The following is a 25132-nucleotide window of genomic DNA, read 5'->3' as shown; positions in this document are numbered from 1 at the left end:
ATCCCACCGTACCTTCTCCGCTGTGCAATCTGGTTTCCGAGCCGGTCGCAGGTGCACCTCAGCCACGCTCAAGGTACTAAGCGAAATCATAACCGCCATCGATAAAAGACAGTACTGTGCAGCTGTCTTCATCGACCTTGCCAAGGCTTTCGACTCTGTCAATCACCATATTCTTATCGGCAGACTCAGTAGCCTCGGTTTTTCTGATGACTGCCTTGCCTGGTTCACCAACTACTTTGCAGACAGAGTTCAGTGTGTCAAATCGGAGGGCATGCTGTCCGGTCCTCTGGCAATCTCAATGGGGTGCCAAAGGGTTCAATTCTCGTGCCGACTCTTTTCTCTGTATATATCAATGATGTTGCTCTTGCTGCGGGCAATTCCCTGATCCACCTCTACGCAGATGACACCATTCTGTATACTTCCGGCCCGTCCTCTACTCAGCAAACTGAATGCAGTTTATCACAGTGCCATCCGTTTTGTTACTAAAGCACCTTATACCACCCACCACTGCGACCTGTATGCTCTAGTCGGCTGGCCCTCGCTACATATTCGTCTTGGCCAGGTCGCAGTTGCAAATGAGAACTTGTTCTCAACTAGCCTACCTGGTTAAATAAATGTGAAATAAAAATAAAATAAAAAGTTGCTACGGTAACGTTATATAGTTTCCAGCTCATAGGAAAAATGATGGGCTGCTGAAAGGAACAAGAAGGGGCTCCTCCATTTCAGAGATTTACAACAGGGATGTACAAAATAGTCAGGGTCTCACCAAAGCACCTTATCTCATTTATTGGAAACCCAGAAATCTTTTCCCATTTCAGATTGTTACGGCAGAGAGTGACTGATGCAGAAAATGGAAGGCATTGGTACTTGAGAAATTAGTTTCCGTTTCTCTCAGTTTGAAAGGACTCTTTATCAGTCTATCTTTCCTTAGATTTGGGAGAAATAGTGGATTTGTTGTTTTTCTCCATCTGAATTCACCTGTTCTTTCCCCCCAACAACATTACGAAAAATACAGGCTTTAGGCAACGTCAACAAAAACACTATTAATTTAGAATATTTACTACAGTAACTCATTTGGTTTCCTGGAGTTGTTTTCCATGCATTTAGAGCATTTTATTCTTTCCATTTCTCCCCCTCGGTCTCATGTCATGTTGTGTTCTCATTAGAACCCAGTCAGTTGAGTGATTAGGCTTAATTTTGCCTCAGTCCTTCTCTGTCACATTGCATGCCTTGTCACAGTTACAGCATTTAGATTAGAAGACAGTGAGTATCTTATAGATACTGGAACTACAGGCTGTCTCCCTTATACCATGTGTACTGGAAAGAAGACTACACTGTGGGAAGCACTGCTATACTGTTAGGTAGACTGGAATCCACTCTGACTATCACTCCGTTTCCATTGTATTTGTTTGCTATTTTTTCACTTCAACAATAATGAAATGGAGTTAATTATCATTGTCGATTCCAGGCTTGGTATGTTTCAATCTGGGTAATGTAAATGAACTCAAGGCGATGCTCTCCTTCCAGATATCATGGCTCTCTCTGGATAAACTATCTTTGTCCGTACAGCCAGCTGGGTTCTCAGTGTATCGTGCAGATAGAAGTAAAGAACTCTCCGGGAAGAAGAAGTAAGGCGGAGGTGTACTGCGGCTTGCGAAAGTATTCACATTTTTCCTATTTTGTTGCATTACAACCTGTAATTTAATTAGATTTTTGGGGGATTTCATGTAATAAATAAAATATATAAAATAAAATTATATTATAACAAAATAAATAAAAATGCCAAAGGGGGTGAATACTTTTGCAAGGCACTGTATGTTTCATGATTAACTGCTCATGGTGTGATTGTGGTAACATACAGGAACTCAAGTCCTTTTGTTCATCCAACCTAGAATAACTCACAAACAAATTACCTCATGAGAGAATTCACTTTGGCCACCGTCAAGCCATTACCACGGCGGCTCTCAAGGAACCACACTAGACTTTTTGTGAAAACTGAAAACCCGTATATCCTGAGGCCGCATTTATTGTAGTTGGGGACTTTAATAAAGGAAATCTGAGGAAAACGCTACCGATGTCTTATCAACACATTGCCTGCAGTGTCCGTTTGTTGCCATTGGGATGGCTACTAAGGCCCTCCCCCGCCTTCCCTTCGGCAAATCAGATCACAACTCCATTCTGCTCCTCCCTTCCTATGGACAGAAACTCAAACATGAGGTACCCGTGCTAAGGTCTATTCAACTCGGGTCTGACCAATCGGAATCCACGCTTCAAGATTGTTCTGTTCATGCGGACTGGGATATGTTCAGAGTTTCCTCGGACCTGCCTGGTGTGTTCATTAACATTCAGTAACATTGACGTATACACTGACACGGTGACTGAGTTCATGTGTATGTTGTTCCCACTGTGACGAATAAAGTCTATCCAAACCAATAACTGTGAATAGATGGCAGCATTCGTGCAAAATTGAAAGGACGAACAACAGAGGCCTCCCGGGTGGCGCAGTGGTTAAGGGCACTGTACTGCTGCGCCAGCCGTGCCATCAGAGACTCTGGGTTCGTGCCCAGGCTCTGTCGTAAACCGGCTGCGACCGGGAGATCCGTGGGTCGATGCACAATTGGCCTAGCGTCGTCCGGGTTAGAGAGGGCTTGGCCGGTAGGGATGTCCTTGTCTTATCGCGCACCAGCGACTCCTGTGGTGGGCCGGGCGCAGTGCGCGCTAACCAAGGTCGCCAGGTGCACGGTGTTTCCTCCGGCACATTGGCACATTGGTGCGGCTGGCTACCGGGTTGGATGCGCGCTGTGTTAAGAAGCAGTGCGGCTTGGTTGTGTATTCGGAGGACGCATGACTTTCAACCTTCGTCTCTCCCGAGCCCGTACGGGAGTTGTAGCGACGAGACAAGATAGTAGCTACTAAACAATTGGATACCACGAAATTGGGGAGAAAAACGGGGTAAAAAAAAAAGAAAGTTTGAAAAATTAACCACAGCAAGGTGACTGGGAATATAGTTGAATATAAACAATGTAGTTATTCCCTCCGTAAGGCAATCAAACAAGAAAAATGTCAGTACGAAGACAAAGTGAGTCGCAATTCAACGGCTCAGACATGAGACGTCTGTGACATGGACTCCAGACAATTATGCATACCACCCTGTAGCCATTTGACTGGATGTTCAGGAGTCTTATGGCTTATGTTTAGAAGCCTCCTGGACCTAGACTTGGTGCCCCGGTACCGCTTGCTGTGTGGTAGCAGAAAACAGTCTATGACTAGGGTGGCTGGAGTCTTTGACAATTTCTAGGGCCTTCCTCTGACACCGGGCCGTTCGTACTACTCTCTGTAGTGCCTTGCGGTCTGAGACAGAGCAGTTGCCACACCAGGCAGTGATGCAACCAGTCAGGATGCTCTTGATGGTGCAGCTGTAGAACCTTTTGAGGATCTGAGGACCCATGCCAAATCTGTTCAGTCTCCTGAGGGGGAATAGGAGTTGTCGTGCCCGCTTCACGACTGTCTTGGTGTGCTTGGACCATGTTAGTTTGTTGGTGATGTGGACACCAAGGAACTTGACAGTCTCAACCTGCTCCATTGCAGCCCCGTCGATGAGAATGGGGACGTGCTCGGTCCTCTTTTTCCTGTAGTCCACAATCATCTCCTTTGTCTTGATCACGTTGAGGGAGAGGTTGTTGTCCTGGCACCACACGGCTAGGTCTCTGACCTCCTCCCTATAGGCTGTCTTGTTGTTGTCGGTGATCAGGCCTACCACTGTTGTGTCATCGGCAAATTGGTGTTGGAGTTGTGCCTGGCTGTGCAGTCATGAGGGAACAGGGAGTACAGGAGGGGGCTGAGCACACATCCCTGATGGGCCCCTGTGCTGAGGTTCACCTTGGCGGATGTGTTGTTACCTACCCTTACCACCTGGGGGCGGCCCGTCACGAAGTCCAGGATCCAGTTGCAGAGGGAGGTGTTTAGTCCCAGGCTCCTTAGCTTATTGATGAGCTTTGAGGGCACTATGGTGTTGAACGCTGAGCTGCAGTCAATGAATAGCATTCTCACATAGGTGTTCCTTTTGTCCAGGTGGGAAAGGGCAGTGTGGCGTGCAATAGAGATTGCATCATCTGTGGATCTGTTGGGGCGGTATGCAAATTAGGGTGGGTCTAGGATTTCTGGGATGATGGTGTTGATGTGAGCCTTGACCAGCCTTCAAAAGCACTTCAAGGCTACAGACGTGAGTGCTACGAGTTGGTAGTCATTTAGGCAGGTTACCTTAGTGTTCATGGGCACAGGCACTATGGTGGTCTGCTTAAAACATGTTGGTATTACAGACTCAGGCAGGAATAGGTTGAAAATGTCAGTGAAGACACATGCTAGTTGGTCAGCGAATGCTCCCAGTACACGTCCTGATAATCCGTCCCTGAGGCTTTGTGAATGTTGACCTGTCTAAAGGTTTTACTAAAGGTTTTACTCACGTCGGCTGCAGAGAGCGTGATCACGTCTTCCAATACAGCTGGTGCTCTTATGCATGTTTCAGTGCTATTTGCCTCGAAGGGAGCATAGAAGTAGTTTAGCTCGTCTTGTAGGCCCGTGTCACTGGGCAGCTCCTGGCTGTGCTTCCCTTTGTAGTCTGTAATGGTTTGCAGGCCCTGCCACATCCGACTAGCGTCAGAGCCAGTGTAGTACGACTCAATCTTAGTCCTGTTTTGAAGCTTTGCCTGTTTGATGGTTCGTCAGAGGGCATAGCGGGATTTCTTAAAAGCTTCCGGGTTAGAGTCCCGCTCTTTGAATGCGGCAGCTCTAGCCTTCAGCTCATTGTGGATGCTGCCTGTTATCCATGGCTTCTGGTTGAGGTATGTATGTACGGTCACTGTGGGGACGAACAACAGTGCCTCTGCAATCTCAGGAGGCTGAAGATATTTGGCTTGGCCCCTAAGACCCTCACAGACTTTTACAGATGCACCATTGAGAGCATCCTGTCAGGCTATATTATCGCCTGGTACGGCAACTGCATCGTCCGTAAATGCAGGGCTCACCAGAGTGTGATGCCCAAACATATCACCGGGGGCACACTGCCCGCCCTCCAGCACATCTACAGCACCCGGTGTCACAGAAACACCAAGAAATTCATCAAGGACCTCAGACACCCGAGCCACGGCCTGTTCACCCTTTTATCATCCAGAAGGCTAGGTCAGTACAGGTGCATCAAAGCTGGGACTGAGAGACTGAAAAACAGCTTCTATATCAAGGCTATCAGTCTGTTAAATAGCCATCACTAGAATCCACCCAGTACCCTGAACTTAGTGACTATCACTAGTTGGCTACCACCCGGTTACTCAACCCTGCACTTTAGAGGCTGCTGCCCTATGTCAATGGTCATGGAACACTGGTCACTTTAGTAATGGAACACTGGTCACTTTAATAATGGAACACTGGTCACTAGAATAATGGAACACTGGTCACTTTAATAATGGAACAATGATCAATTTAATAATGGAACACTGGTCCCTTTAATATTGTAACACTGGTCACTTTAATAATGGAACACTGGCCACTTTAATAATGGAACACTGGTCACTTTAATAATGGAACACTGGTCACTTTAATAATGGAACACTGGCCACTTTAATAATGGAACACTGGCCACTTTAATAATGGAACACTGGTCACTTTAATAATGGAACACTGGTCACTTTAATAATGGAACACTGGTCACTTTAATAATGGAACACTGGTTACTTTATGAATGCTTTATGGATGCTTTATGAATGCTTTATGGATGCTTTATGGATGCTTTATGGATGCTTTATGGATGCTTTATGGATGCTTTATGGATGCTTTATGGACGCTTTAGGAATGCTTTAGGAATGCTTTAGGAATGCTTTATGGATGCTTTATGGACGCTTTATGGATGCTTTATGGATGCTTTATGGATGCTTTAGGAATGCTTTAGGAATGCTTTAGGAATGCTTTATGGATGCTTTAGGAATGCTTTATGGATGCTTTAGGAATGCTTTATGGATGCTTTATGGACGCTTTAGGAATGCTTTATGGATGCTTTATGGATGCTTTAGGAATGCTTTATGGATGCTTTAGGAATGCTTTAGGAATGCTTTATGGACGCTTTAGGAATGCTTTATGGATGCTTTATGGATGCTTTAGGAATGCTTTAGGAATGCTTTAGGAATGCTTTAGGAATGCTTTATGGATGCTTTATAAATGCTTTAGGAATGCTTTATGGATGCTTTATGGATGCTTTAGGAATGCTTTAGGAATGCTTTAGGAATGCTTTAGGAATGCTTTATGGATGCTTTATAAATGCTTTAGGAATGCTTTATGGATGCTTTATAAATGCTTTAGGAATGCTTTAGGAATGCTTTATGGATGCTTTATAAATGCTTTAGGAATGCTTTAGGAATGCTTTAGGAATGCTTTAGGAATGCTTTATGGATGCTTTATAAATGCTTTAAGAGGGGAAAACAGAAATGACTTTGACCGCATCAAGTTCATACATAGACATTTAACGTTGTCGTTATAGATCAGACTTGCAGAATGCACAGTTCATTACCATGAAGAGCTTAGCTATACAAATAGATTTGATTTACTGACAAGGTACAAATCTGTTGTTCTGCCCCTGAACAAGGCAGTTAACCCACTGTTCCTAGACCAGTTAACCCACTGTTCCTAGACCAGTTAACCCACTGTTCCTAGGCCGTCATTGAAAATTTGAATTTGTTCTTAACTGACTTGCCTGGTTAAATAAAGGTAAAATAAAATATAAAAAGTAAAACTCATTATGGCTGTTATCAAAAGTGAGCTTCTGCCACCTTCTTGAATATGTCAAAAATGCAAAACCACGTTTTGATAGTTATGCTGAAATGTAGCCCATACCAGCCCAATTTCCCCCCATCATGTATAGACCAGTATGACCAGTATATGCCCACACACACTTACCTTCTGCTTCTCACTGAGGTCAATGGTGCAGGAAGATCCCCACAGGTTTGAATCGTCAGGGTTTCACCATAATTTGCAAATAAATTAATTAAAAATCCTACAATGTGATTTTCTGGATTTTTTTCTTCTCATTTTGTCTGTCATAGTTGAAGTGTACCTATGAGGAAAATTACAGGCCTCTCTCATCTTTTTAAGTGGGAGAACTTGCACAATTGGCTGACTAAATACTTTTTTGCCCCGCTGTATCATAACTCATTAACAACACTCCACTGGTCATACTGGTCTATACATGACAGATCTATGTGTATAAATTCTATGCAGTCAAGGTTGTCAGCTCGGGGATTTGATCTTGCCACCTTTCGGTGACTAGTCCAACGCTCTAACCACTAGGATATGCTGCCGCCCCTTAAGATACCTAAATATGAGCTCTTGCATAGCATGACATGAATGCGCTATAGTTATCGTGTGAATATATTTCATTAACCTTTAATAATGTGGTTGGGACCTATGTAGTCAAAGTACATTGTTACCATACAAAGTCTCCACTGCTCTCTCTCTCGTTCTCTCTCTCTCTGTCTCTCTCTGTCTCTCTCTCTCTCTCTCTCTCTCTCTCTCTCTCTCTCTCTCTCTCTCTCTCTCTCTCTCTCTCTCTCTCTCTCTCTCCCTCTCTCTCTCTCTCTCTGTCTCTCTCTCTCTCTCTCTCTCTCTGTCTGTCTGTCTGTCACGTCCTGGCCTTTGTTTTCTTTAGTATTTTGGTTAGGCCAGGGTGTGACTTGGGTGATGTATGGTTTTTGTCTCATCTAGGGTGTTTGTACTGTCTAGGGGTTTTTGTAGATTCATGGGGTTGTGTTCATTCTAGGTGTTTATGTAAGTCTATGGTTGCCTAGATTGGTTCTCAATCAGAGGCAGGTGTTTATCGTTGTCTCTGATTGGGAGCCATATTTAGGCAGCCATGTTCTTTGGGTATTTTGTGGGTGATTGTTTCCTGTGTCAGTGTTTGTGCCACACGGGACTGTTTCCAGTTCACTTTATTATTTTGTATTTGTGGTCATGTTTAGTTTTCCTTATTTAAAAACCATGGACACCTACCACGCTGCGTATTGGTCCGATCCTTGTTTCACCTCTTCAGAGGAAGAGGAGGAAATCTGCCGTGACGCTCTCTCTCTCTCTCTCTCTCTCTCTCTTTCGCACACACTTTTTTTACTTGAAAGATCTGATTTATTACACAGGTCAACATGATACATTGGATATAAAATGTAAGGAAACAAAGACTCGGTACAGACTGTCCAATAGTACAGTACAAACCCTTTATCTTGTCATTCAACCTTTCCCCCTCTTTAGCTGGTCTCTCTCTCTTTAGTCAGGTTGTTGTAGCTGGTCTCTCTCTCTTTAGTCAGGTTGTTGTAGCTGGTCTCTCTCTTTAGTCAGGTTGTTGTAGCTGGTCTCTCTCTTTAGTCAGGTTGTTGTAGCTGGTCTCTCTCTTTAGTCAGGTTGCTGTAACTGGTCTCTCTCACTCTCTTTAGTCAGGTTGTTGTAGCTGGTCTCTCTCTCTTTAGTCAGGTTGTTGTAGCTGGTCTCTCTCTCTTTAGTCAGGTTGTTGTAGCTGGTCTCTCTCTCTTTAGTCAGGTTGTTGTAGCTGGTCTTTCTCTCTTTAGTCAGGTTGTTGTAGCTGGTCTCTCTCTCTTTAGTCAGGTTGTTGTAGCTGGTCTCTCTCTCTCTTTAGTCAGGTTGTTGTAGCTGGTCTCTCTCTCTTTAGTCAGGTTGTTGTAGCTGGTCTCTCTCTCTTTAGTCAGGTTGTTGTAGCTGGTCTCTCTCTCTTTAGTCAGGTTGTTGTAGCTGGTCTCTCTCTCTCTTTAGTCAGGTTGTTGTAGCTGGTCTCTCTCTCTTTAGTCAGGTTGTTGTAGCTGGTCTCTCTCTCTTTAGTCAGGTTGTTGTAGCTGGTCTTTCTCTCTTTAGTCAGGTTGCTGTAGCTGGTCTCTCTCTTTAGTCAGGTTGCTGTAACTGGTCTCTCTCACTCTCTTTAGTCAGGTTGTTGTAGCTGGTCTCTCTCTCTTTAGTCAGGTTGTTGTAGCTGGTCTCTCTCTCTCTTTAGTCAGGTTGTTGTAGCTGGTCTCTCTCTCTCTTTAGTCAGGTTGTTGTAGCTGGTCTCTCTCTCTCTTTAGTCAGGTTGTTGTAGCTGGTCTCTCTCTCTTTAGTCAGGTTGTTGTAGCTGGTCTCTCTCTCTCTTTAGTCAGGTTGTTGTAGCTGGTCTCTCTCTCTTTAATCAGGTTGTTGTAGCTGGTCTCTCTCTCTCTTTAGTCAGGTTGTTGTAGCTGGTCTCTCTCTCTTTAATCAGGTTGTTGTAGCTGGTCTCTCTCTTTAGTCAGGTTGGTGTAACTGGTCTCTCTCTTTAGTCAGGTTGCTGTAGCTGGTCTCTCTCTCTTTAATCAGGTTGTTGTAGCTGGTCTCTCTCTTTAGTCAGGTTATTGTAACTGGTCTCTCTCTCTCTTTAGTCAGGTTGTTGTAACTGGTCTCTCTCTCTTTAATCAGGTTGTTGTAGCTGGTCTCTCTCTCTTTAGTCAGGTTGTTGTAGCTGGTCTCTCTCTCTTTAGTCAGGTTGTTGTAGCTGGTCTCTCTCTCTCTTTAGTCAGGTTGTTGTAGCTGGTCTCTCTCTCTTTAATCAGGTTGTTGTAGCTGGTCTCTCTCTCTCTTTAGTCAGGTTGTTGTAGCTGGTCTCTCTCTCTTTAATCAGGTTGTTGTAGCTGGTCTCTCTCTTTAGTCAGGTTGGTGTAGCTGGTCTCTCTCTTTAGTCAGGTTGGTGTAGCTGGTCTCTCTCTTTAGTCAGGTTGCTGTAGCTGGTCTCTCTCTCTTTTTAATCAGGTTGTTGTAGCTGGTCTCTCTCTCTTTTTAATCAGGTTGTTGTAGCTGGTCTCTCTCTCTCTTTAGTCAGGTTGTTGTAACTGGTCTCTCTCTCTTTAATCAGGTTGTTGTAGCTGGTCTCTCTCTCTCTTTAGTCAGGTTGGTGTAGCTGGTCTCTCTCTTTAGTCAGGTTGCTGTAGCTGGTCTCTCTCTCTTTTTAATCAGGTTGTTGTAGCTGGTCTCTCTCTCTTTTTAATCAGGTTGGTGTAGCTGGTCTCTCTCTTTAGTCAGGTTGCTGTAACTGGTCTCTCTCTGCACAGTAATGCTGACCATTGACTAAGGGAACAATGAACAAGTGAATCAATGACTACGCCACTGAGGATTTACAATGCTTCAGTGGGAACGTACTAAACGTACAGTGGACACACAGGCCTACGATCCCAGCCAGTAGCCTCAGACGCATTGCAGTATAATAATATTTTGAAGATAAATACACAACACAGAGGATGAGATGACTAAAAACCTAATGGTCAATAGCGAATTATAAGTAGGAGTTGGGTTTCAGTTCAACATCTGTTCAGAATCTGTGGAATGTCACTCCTGACCTCAGAGCGACGTGTGCTACGTGGGCCACGTTTTCATTGGTCTGGAGTGGAATACTTGTTATTTGGCCATTGGCCAAGTTGTCCTGCAAGAACTTCTGATTGGTCAACCCCAGGCTAGGCTGGGGGGGTTATAAATGGCCTCCTGCTCCTTTGTTCGGTGGGGAGAAAAGCTGAGGACAGGGGAGACTGAACATCTGAATATCTACCTCCCAGCGTAACATCGTGATTTGTCCTTCTCTAATAAACCTATTTTTCTCCCCCTGATTTGCTTTGGAGTTTGTGTTATTGAAGAATAACATAAATTGCTAATAGCAGCAACTCTGGAAGGTCTCTTCCACAACTGAACATGTACTGAATCACAAAGATATTGTCATACAGTCTTACAGCACCAACATTCATTGTTGTCCTCTCTCTTTGTTTGTATAGACTTCTTGTCCTTTAAAAAAAACACTTTAGACCAAAAAAACACTTAAGACCAAAACGTTGAATATGCTAACATGCAAAATAAGCACACAGAAACAGCCAGTTTCTCATACCTCCCCACAGCCCACAAAATAACAAATGCAATGGGAAACATTCTTACCGTGGCCTTTAATAGCTGAAGATTGATTAATCCAAAATGTGTTGCACTGGTTTGCATTTAAGTAAAAGGGAGGATGGCACATTTTGTTCTTGGATTGGATTTTGGGACTTTCTTATTTACACTTGGACATTGGGACGATTGGTTAGGACATTAACTTTATTGTGTGATGATAATCGACATAAAGTTAATTGTTATATTGATTGAAATCCAATTGGTTACAATATATTAATCTTTGCTCCCTTCACATCACTTTGGTTGCACTCATATTGGAACAGTATTTTACTTGAACTTTAACGTTGTAACCTAGTTTGTGATGCTAACCGATCCAGTCTTTGTACGATGGTGTGTCACTGAGGGTCTGAGCTTCTGGGAATGACTCATCGTGTGGAATTATTTGGGATGTTTGTGAAGGAAGGCGCGCACACTGTTGATGCTCCCAATTCACCTCTTTATTGACAATGCTTCAGGTCAAACAGACTGAATGCTTACATCCCTGAGCAGGCGTGGTTGTGAGACAGGTTGGGCGTACTGCCAAATTCTCCAAAACGATGTTGGAGGTAGCTTATGGTAGAAAAATGAACATTAATTTCACTGACAACAGCTCTGGTGGACATTCCTGCAGTCAGCTTGCCAATTGCCACGCTCCATCAAAACTTGAGACATCTGTGGTATTGTGTTGTGTGATAAAACTGCATATTTTAGAGTGGCCTTTTATTGTCCCCCAGCACAAGGTGCACCTGTGTAATGATCTTTCTTTTTAATCAGCTTCTTGATATGCCACACCTGTCAGGTGGATGGATTATCTTGGCAAAGGAGAAATGCTCACTAACAGGGATGTCAACACATTTATATAATTATATATATATTATTATAATTAATATAAGAATAATATTTTGTGCACATGGAAAATATATTTTATTTCTGCTCACGAAACATGGGACCAACACTTTACACGTTGTGTTTATATTTTTGCTCAGTGTACATATATAAAAACAATATTCCATTGGAAACTGTTGGAATACCTGCTCAAATGACAATTACACACAGGACGCGCGGTGGCCGTATGTCACAGCTGTGCGCTACTTACTGGTGCAGAAGTCAGGTGCAGCAGAGCAGAGAGTTGTGCTCTACTGGTGTAGATGTCAGGTGCAGGAGAGCAGAGAGTTGTGCTCTACTGGTGTAGAAGTCAGGTGCAGGAGAGCAGAGAGTTGTGCTCTACTGGTGTAGATGTCAGGTGCAGGAGAGCAGAGAGTTGTGATCTACTGGTGTAGAAGTCAGGTGCAGGAGAGCAGAGAGTTGTGATCTACTGGTGTAGAAGTCAGGAGCAGTAGAGCAGAGAGTTGTGATCTACTGGTATAGAAGTCAGGTGCAGGAGAGCAGAGAGTTGTGATCTACTGGTGTAGAAGTCAGGTGCAGGAGAGCAGAGAGTTGTGCTCTGCTGGTGTAGAAGTCAGGTGCAGGAGAGCAGAGAGTTGTGATCTACTGGTGTAGAAGTCAGGTGCAGGAGAGCAGAGAGTTGTGATCTACTGGTGTAGAAGTCAGGTGCAGGAGAGCAGAGAGTTGTGCTCTGCTGGTGTAGAAGTCAGGTGCAGAGAGTTGTGATCTACTGGTGTAGAAGTCAGGTGCAGTAGAGCAGAGAGTTGTGCTCTACTGGTTTAGGAGTCAGGTGCAGTAGAGCAGAGAGTTGTGCTCTACTGGTGTAGAAGTCAGGTGCAGGAGAGCAGAGAGTTGTGCTCTACTGGTGTAGAAGTCAGGTGCAGTAGAGCAGAGAGTTGTGCTCTACTGGTGTAGAAGTCAGGTGCAGGAGAGCAGAGAGTTGTGATCTACTGGTGTAGAAGTCAGGTGCAGTAGAGCAGAGAGTTGTGATCTACTGGTGTAGAAGTCACGTGCAGGAGAGCAGAGAGTTGTGATCAGGCGAACACTTTATTCTGCAGAAGCAAACAACAGACGGACGCAACAGCGTCCAACAAACCTCCAGCCAAAGGCAAAAGTGCAAAGCGCGACAAAGTCACAATGAAGCAGAAATGTTTAACAATTAAACATACTCCGGGTTGAAACATAGTACCCAGGGGAAGACCAGCTTGGCAGGCATGTCAATACACAAGGCTGCTATGACTGGCCTGGAGCCGGTCTCTCACTACAGTCAGGCTGCTATAACAGGCCTGTAGCTGGTCTCTCTCTTTAGTCAGGCTGCTATAACAGGCCTGTAGCTGGTCTCTCTCTTTAGTCATAACTGGCCTGTAGCTGGTCTCTCTCTTTAGTCAGGCTGCTATAACAGGCCTGTAGCTGGTCTCTCACTACAGTCAGGCTGCTATAACAGGCCTGTAGCTGGTCTCTCTCTTTATTCAGGCTGCTATAACTGGCCTGGAGGCGGTCTCTCACTACAGTCAGGCTGCTATAACTGGCCTGGAGCCGGTCTCTCACTACAGTCAGGCTGCTATAACAGGCCTGTAGCTGGTCTCTCTCTTTAGTCAGGCTTCTATAACTGGCCTGTAGCTGATCTCTCTCTTTAGTCAGGCTGCTATAACTGGCCTGTAGCTGGTCTCTCTCTTCAATCTCTCTCTACTGGTTTAGGAGTCAGGTGCAGTAGAGCAGAGAGTTGTGCTCTACTGGTGTAGAAGTCAGGTGCAGGAGAGCAGAGAGTTGTGCTCTACTGGTGTAGAAGTCAGGTGCAGTAGAGCAGAGAGTTGTGCTCTACTGGTGTAGAAGTCAGGTGCAGGAGAGCAGAGAGTTGTGATCTACTGGTGTAGAAGTCAGGTGCAGTAGAGCAGAGAGTTGTGATCTACTGGTGTAGAAGTCACGTGCAGGAGAGCAGAGAGTTGTGATCAGGCGAACACTTTATTCTGCAGAAGCAAACAACAGACGGACGCAACAGCGTCCAACAAACCTCCAGCCAAAGGCAAAAGTGCAAAGCGCGACAAAGTCACAATGAAGCAGAAATGTTTAACAATTAAACATACTCCGGGTTGAAACATAGTACCCAGGGGAAGACCAGCTTGGCAGGCACGTCAATACACAAGGCTGCTATGACTGGCCTGGAGCCGGTCTCTCACTACAGTCAGGCTGCTATAACAGGCCTGTAGCTGGTCTCTCTCTTTAGTCAGGCTGCTATAACAGGCCTGTAGCTGGTCTCTCTCTTTAGTCATAACTGGCCTGTAGCTGGTCTCTCTCTTTAGTCAGGCTGCTATAACAGGCCTGTAGCTGGTCTCTCACTACAGTCAGGCTGCTATAACAGGCCTGTAGCTGGTCTCTCTCTTTATTCAGGCTGCTATAACTGGCCTGGAGGCGGTCTCTCACTACAGTCAGGCTGCTATAACTGGCCTGGAGCCGGTCTCTCACTACAGTCAGGCTGCTATAACAGGCCTGTAGCTGGTCTCTCTCTTTAGTCAGGCTTCTATAACTGGCCTGTAGCTGATCTCTCTCTTTAGTCAGGCTGCTATAACTGGCCTGTAGCTGGTCTCTCTCTTCAATCTCTCTCTACTGGTTTAGGAGTCAGGTGCAGTAGAGCAGAGAGTTGTGCTCTACTGGTGTAGAAGTCAGGTGCAGGAGAGCAGAGAGTTGTGCTCTACTGGTGTAGAAGTCAGGTGCAGTAGAGCAGAGAGTTGTGCTCTACTGGTGTAGAAGTCAGGTGCAGGAGAGCAGAGAGTTGTGATCTACTGGTGTAGAAGTCAGGTGCAGTAGAGCAGAGAGTTGTGATCTACTGGTGTAGAAGTCACGTGCAGGAGAGCAGAGAGTTGTGATCAGGCGAACACTTTATTCTGCAGAAGCAAACAACAGACGGACGCAACAGCGTCCAACAAACCTCCAGCCAAAGGCAAAAGTGCAAAGCGCGACAAAGTCACAATGAAGCAGAAATGTTTAACAATTAAACATACTCCGGGTTGAAACATAGTACCCAGGGGAAGACCAGCTTGGCAGGCACGTCAATACACAAGGCTGCTATGACTGGCCTGGAGCCGGTCTCTCACTACAGTCAGGCTGCTATAACAGGCCTGTAGCTGGTCTCTCTCTTTAGTCAGGCTGCTATAACAGGCCTGTAGCTGGTCTCTCTCTTTAGTCATAACTGGCCTGTAGCTGGTCTCTCTCTTTAGTCAGGCTGCTATAACAGGCCTGTAGCTGGTCTCTCACTACAGTCAGGCTGCTATAACAGGCCTGTAGCTGGTCTCTCTCTTTATTCAGGCTGCTATAACTGGCCTGGAGGCGGTCTCTCACTACAGTCAGGCTGCTATAACTGGCCTGGAGCCGGTCTCTCACTACAGTCAGGCTGCTATAACAGGCCTGTAGCTGGTCTCTCTCTTTAGTCAGGCTTCTATAACTGGCCTGTAGCTGATCTCTCTCTTTAGTCAGGCTGCTATAACTGGCCTGTAGCTGGTCTCTCACTACAGTCAGGCTGCTATAACAGGCCTGTATCTGGTCTCTCTCTTTAGTCAGGCTGCTATAACAGGCCTGTAGCTGGTCTCTCTCTTCAATCAGGCTGCTATAACTGGCCTGTAGCTGGTCTCTCTCTTTAGTCAGGCTGCTATAACTGGCCTGTAGCTGGTCTCTCTCTTCAATCAGGCTGCTATAACTGGCCTGTAGCTGGTCTCTCTCTTTAGTCAGGCTGCTATAACTGGCCTGTAGCTGGTCTCTCTCTTCAGTCAGGCTGCCATAACAGGCCTGTAGCTGGTCTCTCTCTTCAGTCAGGCTGCTATAACAGGCCTGTAGCTTGTCTCTCTCTTCAATCAGGCTGCTATAACTGGCCTGTAGCTGGTCTCTCTCTTTAGTCAGGCTGCTATAACTGGCCTGTAGCTGGTCTCTCTCTTTAGTCAGGCTGCTATAACAGGCCTGTAGCTGGTCTCTCTCTTTAGTTAGGCTGCTATAACAGGCCTGTAGCTGGTCTCTCTCTTCAATCAGGCTGCTATAACTGGCCTGTAGCTGGTCTCTCTCTTTAGTCAGGCTGCTATAACTGGCCTGTAGCTGGTCTCTCTCTTTAGTCAGGCTGCTATAACAGGCCTGTAGCTGGTCTCTCTCTTTAGTTAGGCTGCTATAACAGGCCTGTAGCTGGTCTCTCTCTTCAATCAGGCTGCTATAACTGGCCTGTAGCTGGTCTCTCTCTTTAGTCAGGCTGCTATAACTGGCCTGGAGCCGGTCTCTCACTACAGTCAGGCTGCTATAACAGGCCTGTAGCTGGTCTCTCTCTTTAGTCAGGCTGCTATAACAGGCCTGTAGCTGGTCTCTCTCTTTAGTCAGGCTGCTATAACAGGCCTGTAGCTGGTCTCTCTCTTTAGTCAGGCTGCTATAACAGGCCTGTAGCTGGTCTCTCTCTTTAGTCAGGCTGCTATAACTGGCCTGTAGCTGGTCTCTCTCTTTAGTCAGGCTGCTATAACAGGCCTGTAGCCGCTCTCTCTCTTTAGTCAGGCTGCTAAAACTGGTTAAATATTGAATGTTTACAAAATGTGCAGTGTGACTACTGGGCCAAATGAGAAGCAGATTGCACAGAAAGATTGTTTTGCAGATGTTTGGGAAAAACTCTTAGTGCTACTCATTAAAGTAACAGTACATGCTGGGAAAGGTCACTAAGCTATTTATATGTCATATCCATTGACTGTGTTCCTGTGTGTTCTTGTGGTTTTGAAGGCTTGGTGACTATACAGTGAATTAGGAAAGTATTCAGACCCCTTGACTTTTTCCACAATTTGTTACGTTAGAACCTTGTGCTAAAATTAATTAAATATTTTTTTTCTTCTTATCAATCTACACACAGTACCCCATAATGACAAAGCAAAAACAGTTTAGAATATTTTGCAAATGTATATATACAAATAAATGATATCATATTTACATAATTATTCAGACCCTTTACTCAGTACTTGGTTGAAGCACCTTGTGCAGCGATTACAGCCTCAAGTCTTCTTGGGTATGAGACTACAAGCTTGGCACACCTGTACTTGGGGAGTTTCTCCCATTCTTCTCTGCAGGTTCTCTCTAACTCTGTCAGATTGGATGGGGAGCATCGCTGCACAGCTATTTTCAGATCTCTCCAGAGATGTTCAGAGACTTGTCCCAAAGCCACTCCTGCGTTGTCTTGGCTGTGTGCTTAGTGTCGTTGATCTGTTGGAAGGTGAACTTTCATCACAGTCTGAGGTCCTGAGCACTCTGGAGCAGGTTTTCATCAAAGATCTCTCGGTACTTTGCTCTGTTCATCTTTGCCTCGATGATGACTAGTCTCCCAGTCCCTGCCGCTGAAAAACATCCCCATATCATGATGCTGCCAACACCATGCTTCACTGTAGGCATGGTGCCAGGTTTCCCTCCTTGGCATTCAGGCCAAAGATTTCAATCTTCTGGAAGGGTCTCATCTCCACAGAGGAGCTCTAGAGCTCTGTCAGAGTGACCATTGGGTTTGTGGTCATCTCCCTGACCAAGGCCCTTCTCCCCCGATTGCTCAGTTTGGCCAGGCGGCCAGCTCTAGGAAGAGTTTTAGTGGTTCCAAACTTCTTCAAATTTAAGAATGATGGAGTCCACTGTGTTCTTGGGGACCTTCAATGCTGCAGAATATTTTTGTTACCCTTCCCCAGATCTCTGCCTCGACACAATCCTGTCTCGGAGCTCTACGGACAATTCATTCGACCTCATGGCTTGGTTTCACATGGTTGTGCCCCTGCCACGCCCTCTACTGCACATCCTGTGTCTCTCTAACCTGCCGCCAATCCCCCAGTGTTCCCTCTCTCTCTCTGTGTGTATCTGATTGTGTGTGTGTGTGTGTGTGTGTGTGTGTGTGTGTGTAGACAGGTGTGCTGGAGTCAGAGCAGATCCCCACCAGCTGCCAGCTGTTCCATAATAAAGACCTCTACTAATACTCAGCCCTGCCACTTCCACGATGCCAGATTCTAGCCTCTGCTCAGTCAGTCTGCATTTCAAGCTGTTTGTTCCTGCATAGATCTTGTTTTCCTGTCTCTCTGGTCCCTGTCTATAGTCCCTCGTCTCGTCAGTCCTGCTTCCCAGCCCTGGACACCCGCTTTACTGCTTTTTTGGATTCCGCTCCAGGCCTGCTACCCTTCCCCTACTCCCCTTGCCCTGGTCGCAGCCTCAGTCCCTGGTTCCCTGCTACCCTGCCCCTACTCCCCTTGCCCTGGTCGCAGCCTCAGTCCCTGGTTCCCTGCTACCTGCCCGAGCTTCCCCTGGCCTGCACCCCATCTACCCCCCGCTTTTCAATAAATACCTTGAATACCTTATCCCTGTCTCCTCGTCTGAGACTGCACTTGGGTTCACCTGCTCCACCCCACATTACAAAGGGTTGGTTTTTGCTCTGACATGCACTGTCAACTGTGGGACCTTCATATAGACAGGTGTGTGCCTTTCCAAATCATGTCCAATCAATTGAATTTACCACAGGTGGACTCCAGTCAAGTTGTAGAAACATCTCACGGATAATCAATGGAAACAAGATGCACCTGAGCTTAATTTTGAGTCTCATAGCAAAGAGTCTGAATACTTATGAAAACTTACTTATGTAAAGGTATTTAGTTTGTTTATTTGTAATACATTTTCAAACATTTCTGAAAAACCTGTTTCCACTTTGTCGTTATGGGTATTGTGATTGCTGAAGATTTTGATTTATTTAATACATTTAATTAAAAGTTCTGTAACGTAACAAAATGTGGAAAAAGTCAAGGGGTCGAATACATTCCAAAGGCACTGTACAATGTCTTCTGGCTGTGAAGGCTTGGTTACTATATAATGTATACTGTTTCTGTGTGTTCTTCTGGCTGTGAAGGCTTGGTTACTATATAATGTATACTGTTTCTGTGTGTTCTTCTGGCTGTGAAGGCTTGGTTACTATATAATGTATACTGTTTCTGTGTGTTCTTCTGGCTGTGAAGGCTTGGTTACTATATAATGTATACTGTTTCTGTGTGTTCTTCTGGCTGTGAAGGCTTGGTTACTATATAATGTATACTGTTTCTGTGTGTTCTTTTGGCTGTGAAGGCTTGGTTACTATATAATGTATACTGTCCATTGACTGTGTTTCTGTGTGTTCTTCTGGCTGTGAAGGCTTGGTTACTATATAATGTATACCGTCCATTGACTGTGTTTCTGTGTGTTCTTTTGGCTGTGAAGGCTTGGTTACTATATAATGTATACCATCCATTGACTGTGTTTCTGTGTGTTCTTTTGGCTGTGAAGGCTTGGTTACTATATAATGTATACCGTCCATTGACTGTGTTTCTGTGTGTTCTTTTGGCTGTGAAGGCTTGGTTACTATATAATGTATACTGTCCCTTGATTCTGTGTTTGTTTGTTCTTGTGTTTGTGTTTGGGGTAGAAGATCTGCGGGGCGTGACGATAGTGGAGCTGATTAAGAAGGAAGGCAGCACCTTGGGCCTCACCATCTCCGGAGGAACAGACAAGGACGGAAAGCCCCGCGTCTCCAACCTACGACCAGGAGGACTGGCTGCCAGGTGAGATCTACATGTTTTTTTTTTTTTTTTTTTTACAGTATTCGCTCACTTTTTTTTACTGAATGTGCACGCGTGTACAGGACATCTTCCTTGACTTACGCCTGAACCTCCATCCCCTCAGTCCCCCAGTCACAGACACAGATGCAGCCATGCTGTATCAGCTAATCAGGCCCTGATGTAGAAACAACCACCTGACGTTTCATTTCGCTAGAGGCAGATTTCCACAGGATTGTTTAACGACTAGGAAGACGATGCTAAAAATAGGCGCGTAGTCTTAAAAATTTTTTTTTTTATGTGTAAATCTACTGACGGACCTGTCTGTTTTTTCGAAGAAGTCTCCCCCCCTCAGGCTTTCCCCCCCCTCCCCAGATAAAACTTACAGATTAGATGCACTGCAGGCCAACTGTCTGTGTTTGAGCCTTAGCTTGACAATTTATGTAGAAAGTGGATTTTATCCAAAGCTGATTTACTCTGAATAAAGAAAGTGGGACATGTTAAAATCTGAATTAATCTCACGACTGGCATATTTAATGAAGATACAATATCAGCTAAATGAGCAATGTACCAAAGAATAAAACAGTATTCATTGTGTGAGTACTGTCGCTGTTCAGGCGTCTTGTGCTTCACGGTGACTGTGGGAAGACACTAAAGGTTGAGAATCCTAGGTCGCAACATAATAGCCTGTTGTGGCATTGTTGATCTGTCAGCATGTGTATCTGTCATCACTGTCTTCTCTGGTGGGTGTATGAGAAGTCCTTTAATCTAGTGGGTGTATGAGAAGTCCTTTAATCTAGTGGGTGTATGAGAAGTCCTTTAATCTAGTGGGTGTATGAGAAGTCCTTTAATCTAGTGGGTGTATGAGGAGTCCTTTAATCTAGTGGGTGTATGAGAAGTCCTTTAATCTAGTGGGTGTATGAGAAGTCCTTTAATCTAGTGGGTGTATGAGAAGTAATTTAATCTAGTGGGTGTATGAGGAGTCGTTTAATCTAGTGGGTGTATGAGAAGTAATTTAATCTAGTGGGTGTATGAGGAGTCGTTTAATCTAGTGGGTGTATGAGAAGTCCTTTAATCTAGTGGGTGTATGAGAAGTCCTTTAATCTAGTGGGTGTATGAGAAGTAATTTAATCTAGTGGGTGTATGAGGAGTCGTTTAATCTAGTGGGTGTATGAGGAGTCGTTTAATCTAGTGGGTGTATGAGGAGTCCTTTAACCTAGTGGGTGTATGAGAAGTCCTTTAATCTAGTGGGTGTATGAGAAGTCCTTTAATCTAGTGGGTGTATGAGAAGTAATTTAATCTAGTGGGTGTATGAGGAGTCGTTTAATCTAGTGGGTGTATGAGAAGTCCTTTAATCTAGTGGGTATGAGAAGTCCTTTAACCTAGTGGGTGTATGAGAAGTCCTTTAATCTAGTGGGTATGAGAAGTCCTTTAACCTAGTGGGTGTATGAGGAGTCCTTTAATCTAGTGGGTGTATGAGGAGTCCTTTAATCTAGTGGGTGTATGAGGAGTCCTTTAATCTAGTAGGTGTATGAGAAGTAATTTAATTTAGTGGGTGTATGAGGAGTCGTTTAATCTAGTGGGTGTATGAGGAGTCCTTTACTCCAGTGGGTATGAGAAGTCCTTTAATCTAGTGGGTGTATGAGAAGTAATTTAATCTAGTGGGTGTATGAGGAGTCGTTTAATCTAGTGGGTGTATGAGAAGTCCTTTAATCTAGTGGGTATGAGAAGTCCTTTAACCTAGTGGGTGTATGAGAAGTCCTTTAACCTACTGGGTGTATGAGAAGTCCTTTAATCTAGTTGGTGTATGAGGAGTCCTTTCATCTAGTGGGTGTATGAGAAGTAATTTAATCTAGTGGGTGTATGAGGAGTCGTTTAATCTAGTGGGTGTATGAGAAGTCCTTTAATCTAGTGGGTATGAGAAGTCCTTTAACCTAGTGGGTGTATGAGAAGTCCTTTAACCTACTGGGTGTATGAGAAGTCCTTTAATCTAGTTGGTGTATGAGGAGTCCTTTCATCTAGTGGGTGTATGAGGAGTCCTTTAATCCAGTAGGTATGAGGAGTCCTTTAATCTAGTGGGTGTATGAGAAGTCCTTTAATCTTGTGGGTGTATGAGAAGTCCTTTAACCTAGTGGGTGTATGAGAAGTCCTTTAATCTAGTGGGTATGAGAAATCCTTTAATCTTGTGGGTGTATGAGAAGTCCTTTAACCTAGTGGGTGTATGAGAAGTCCTTTAATCTAGTGGGTGTATGAGAAGTCCTTTAATCTTGTGGGTGTATGAGAAGTCCTTTAACCTAGTGGGTGTATGAGAAGTCATTTAATCTAGTGGGTGTATGAGAAGTAATTTAATTAAGTGGGTGTATGAGGAGTCCTTTCATCTAGTGGGTGTATGAGGAGTCCTTTAATCCAGTGGGTATGAGGAGTCCTTTAATCTAGTGGGTGTATGAGAAGTCCTTTAATCTAGTGGGTGTATGAGAAGTAATTTAATTAAGTGGGTGTATGAGACGTCCTTTAATCTTGTGGGTGTATGAGAAGTCCTTTAATCTAGTGGGTGTATGAGAAGTCGGTTAACCTAGTGGGTGTATGAGAAGTAATTTAATTAAGTGGGTGTATGAGACGTCCTTTAATCTAGTGGGTGTATGAGAAGACCTTTAATCTAGTAGGTGTATGAGAAGACCTTTAATATAGTGGGTGTATGAGAAGTCCTTTAATCTAGTAGGTGTATGAGAAGACCTTTAATCTAGTGGGTGTATGAGAAGACCTTTAATCTAGTAGGTGTATGAGAAGACCTTTAATCTAGTGGGTGTATGAGGAGTCCTTTAATCTAGTGGGTGTATGAGAAGACCTTTAATCTAGTGGGTGTATGAGAAGTAATTTAATCTAGTGGGTATATGAGAAGACCTTTAATCCAGTGGGTGTATGAGAAGTCCTTTAATCTAGTGGGTGTATGAGACATCCTTTAATCTACTGGGTGTATGAGAAGTCCTTTAATCTAGTGGGTGTATGAGACATCCTTTAACCTACTGGGTGTATGAGAAGTCCTTTAATCTAGTTGGTGTATGAGGAGTCCTTTCATCTAGTGGGTGTATGAGGAGTCCTTTAATCCAGTAGGTATGAGGAGTCCTTTAATCTAGTGGGTGTATGAGAAGTCCTTTAATCTTGTGGGTGTATGAGAAGTCCTTTAACCTAGTGGGTGTATGAGAAGTCCTTTAATCTAGTGGGTGTATGAGGAGTCCTTTAATCTAGTGGGTGTATGAGGAGTCCTTTAATCTAGTAGGTGTATGAGAAGTAATTTAATTTAGTGGGTGTATGAGGAGTCGTTTAATCTAGTGGGTGTATGAGGAGTCCTTTACTCCAGTGGGTATGAGAAGTCCTTTAATCTAGTGGGTGTATGAGAAGTAATTTAATCTAGTGGGTGTATGAGGAGTCGTTTAATCTAGTGGGTGTATGAGAAGTCCTTTAATCTAGTGGGTATGAGAAGTCCTTTAACCTAGTGGGTGTATGAGAAGTTCTTTAACCTACTGGGTGTATGAGAAGTCCTTTAATCTAGTTGGTGTATGAGGAGTCCTTTCATCTAGTGGGTGTATGAGAAGTAATTTAATCTAGTGGGTGTATGAGGAGTCGTTTAATCTAGTGGGTGTATGAGAAGTCCTTTAATCTAGTGGGTATGAGAAGTCCTTTAACCTAGTGGGTGTATGAGAAGTCCTTTAACCTACTGGGTGTATGAGAAGTCCTTTAATCTAGTTGGTGTATGAGGAGTCCTTTCATCTAGTGGGTGTATGAGGAGTCCTTTAATCCAGTAGGTATGAGGAGTCCTTTAATCTAGTGGGTGTATGAGAAGTCCTTTAATCTTGTGGGTGTATGAGAAGTCCTTTAACCTAGTGGGTGTATGAGAAGTCCTTTAATCTAGTGGGTATGAGAAATCCTTTAATCTTGTGGGTGTATGAGAAGTCCTTTAACCTAGTGGGTGTATGAGAAGTCCTTTAATCTAGTGGGTGTATGAGAAGTCCTTTAATCTTGTGGGTGTATGAGAAGTCCTTTAACCTAGTGGGTGTATGAGAAGTCATTTAATCTAGTGGGTGTATGAGAAGTAATTTAATTAAGTGGGTGTATGAGGAGTCCTTTCATCTAGTGGGTGTATGAGGAGTCCTTTAATCCAGTGGGTATGAGGAGTCCTTTAATCCAGTGGGTATGAGGAGTCCTTTAATCTAGTGGGTGTATGAGAAGTCCTTTAATCTTGTGGGTGTATGAGAAGTCCTTTAACCTAGTGGGTGTATGAGAAGTCATTTAATCTAGTGGGTGTATGAGAAGTAATTTAATTAAGTGGGTGTATGAGGAGTCCTTTCATGTAGTGGGTGTATGAGGAGTCCTTTAATCCAGTGGGTATGAGGAGTCCTTTAATCCAGTGGGTATGAGGAGTCCTTTAATCTAGTGGGTGTATGAGAAGTCCTTTAATCTAGTGGGTGTATGAGAAGTAATTTAATTAAGTGGGTGTATGAGACGTCCTTTAATCTTGTGGGTGTATGAGAAGTCCTTTAATCTAGTGGGTGTATGACAAGTCGGTTAACCTAGTGGGTGTATGAGAAGTAATTTAATTAAGTGGGTGTATGAGACGTCCTTTAATCTAGTGGGTGTATGAGAAGACCTTTAATCTAGTAGGTGTATGAGAAGACCTTTAATATAGTGGGTGTATGAGAAGTCCTTTAATCTAGTAGGTGTATGAGAAGACCTTTAATCTAGTGGGTGTATGAGAAGACCTTTAATCTAGTAGGTGTATGAGAAGACCTTTAATCTAGTGGGTGTATGAGGAGTCCTTTAATCTAGTGGGTGTATGAGAAGACCTTTAATCTAGTGGGTGTATGAGAAGTAATTTAATCTAGTGGGTATATGAGAAGACCTTTAATCTAGTGGGTGTATGAGAAGTAATTTAACTAAGTGGGTGTATGAGAAGTCCTTTAATCTAGTGGGTGTATGAGACATCCTTTAATCTACTGGGTGTATGAGAAGTCCTTTAATCTAGTGGGTGTATGAGACATCCTTTAATCTACTGGGTGTATGAGAAGTCCTTTAATCTAGTGGGTGTATGAGACTTCCTTTAATCTACTGGGTGTATGAGAAGTCCTTTAATCTAGTGGGTGTATGAGAAGTCCTTTAATCTACTGGGTGTATGAGAAGTCCTTTAATCTAGTGGGTGTATGAGAAGTCCTTTAATCTAGTGGGTGTATGAGACTTCCTTTAATCTACTGGGTGTATGAGAAGACAGGAGCTTGCTTTCTGTTTTCATTTAGAACGTTAAGTAGCTAGCAACATCATATTGTTAAGCTATATACAGTAGGTAGATCAATATTTGCAACAAAATGTAATTTATTGTTAATCACAGTTGTACTGTGGTAGAGGGTTAGGCTTTGTAACATGGGATATTTGATTGACGTTCTCTTTACTTGTTGACAAACTCTCTCCTTTCTCAAACTCTCTACCTACATGTACCGCTCCACCTCACAATCCTACTATAAGAAACGCAGCAACAAAAACTATTTTCCTGTGGAGTCCGCCTTGAATACTTCAAACCACAAGTTATCTACCTGGCAATCACAACCAACAAAGAACTTATCGATTAACTCTGTCTGGTCCTATCTGTTTGTCTGTTTGGAACTCAGAACCAGAATGTTATTGTTGTAGAATAGATGGAATAGATTTTTTGTCCTGAAATTAGTTTTCTCCCAAACTAG

At 44.0% G+C, this 25132-nt stretch overlaps 2 protein-coding genes across 2 annotated transcripts in view; one reads left to right on the top strand and one right to left on the bottom strand.

Annotated features, from left to right (window-relative positions):
- The window catches only part of LOC110494809 (glutamate receptor-interacting protein 2-like), a 182387-nt gene that overhangs the window by 35293 nt on the left and 121962 nt on the right, over positions 1-25132 (top strand). The window contains exon 3 of the mRNA XM_036948442.2: positions 19277-19409. Coding sequence (XP_036804337.2) covers positions 19277-19409 — 133 coding nt within the window. The remainder of the gene's footprint in view (positions 1-19276; positions 19410-25132) is intronic.
- Positions 14107-17583, bottom strand: LOC149976496 (uncharacterized). Its single transcript, XM_090206553.1, has 4 exons — positions 17579-17583; positions 15037-16414; positions 14901-15002; positions 14107-14439 (listed from the first exon to the last, which is right to left on the bottom strand). The coding sequence occupies exons 1-4, from the start codon at positions 17581-17583 to the stop codon at positions 14107-14109; spliced, it is 1818 nt and encodes a 605-aa protein (XP_090062679.1).

Source organism: Oncorhynchus mykiss, chromosome 17 (assembly GCF_057628025.1).
Source record: "Oncorhynchus mykiss isolate SJ-2025 chromosome 17, ASM5762802v1, whole genome shotgun sequence".
NCBI classification, from domain to species: Eukaryota; Metazoa; Chordata; class Actinopteri; order Salmoniformes; family Salmonidae; genus Oncorhynchus; species Oncorhynchus mykiss.
The sequence above is the reverse complement of the archived record's forward strand: the minus strand, read 5'-3'. Positions and strand labels throughout refer to the sequence as shown.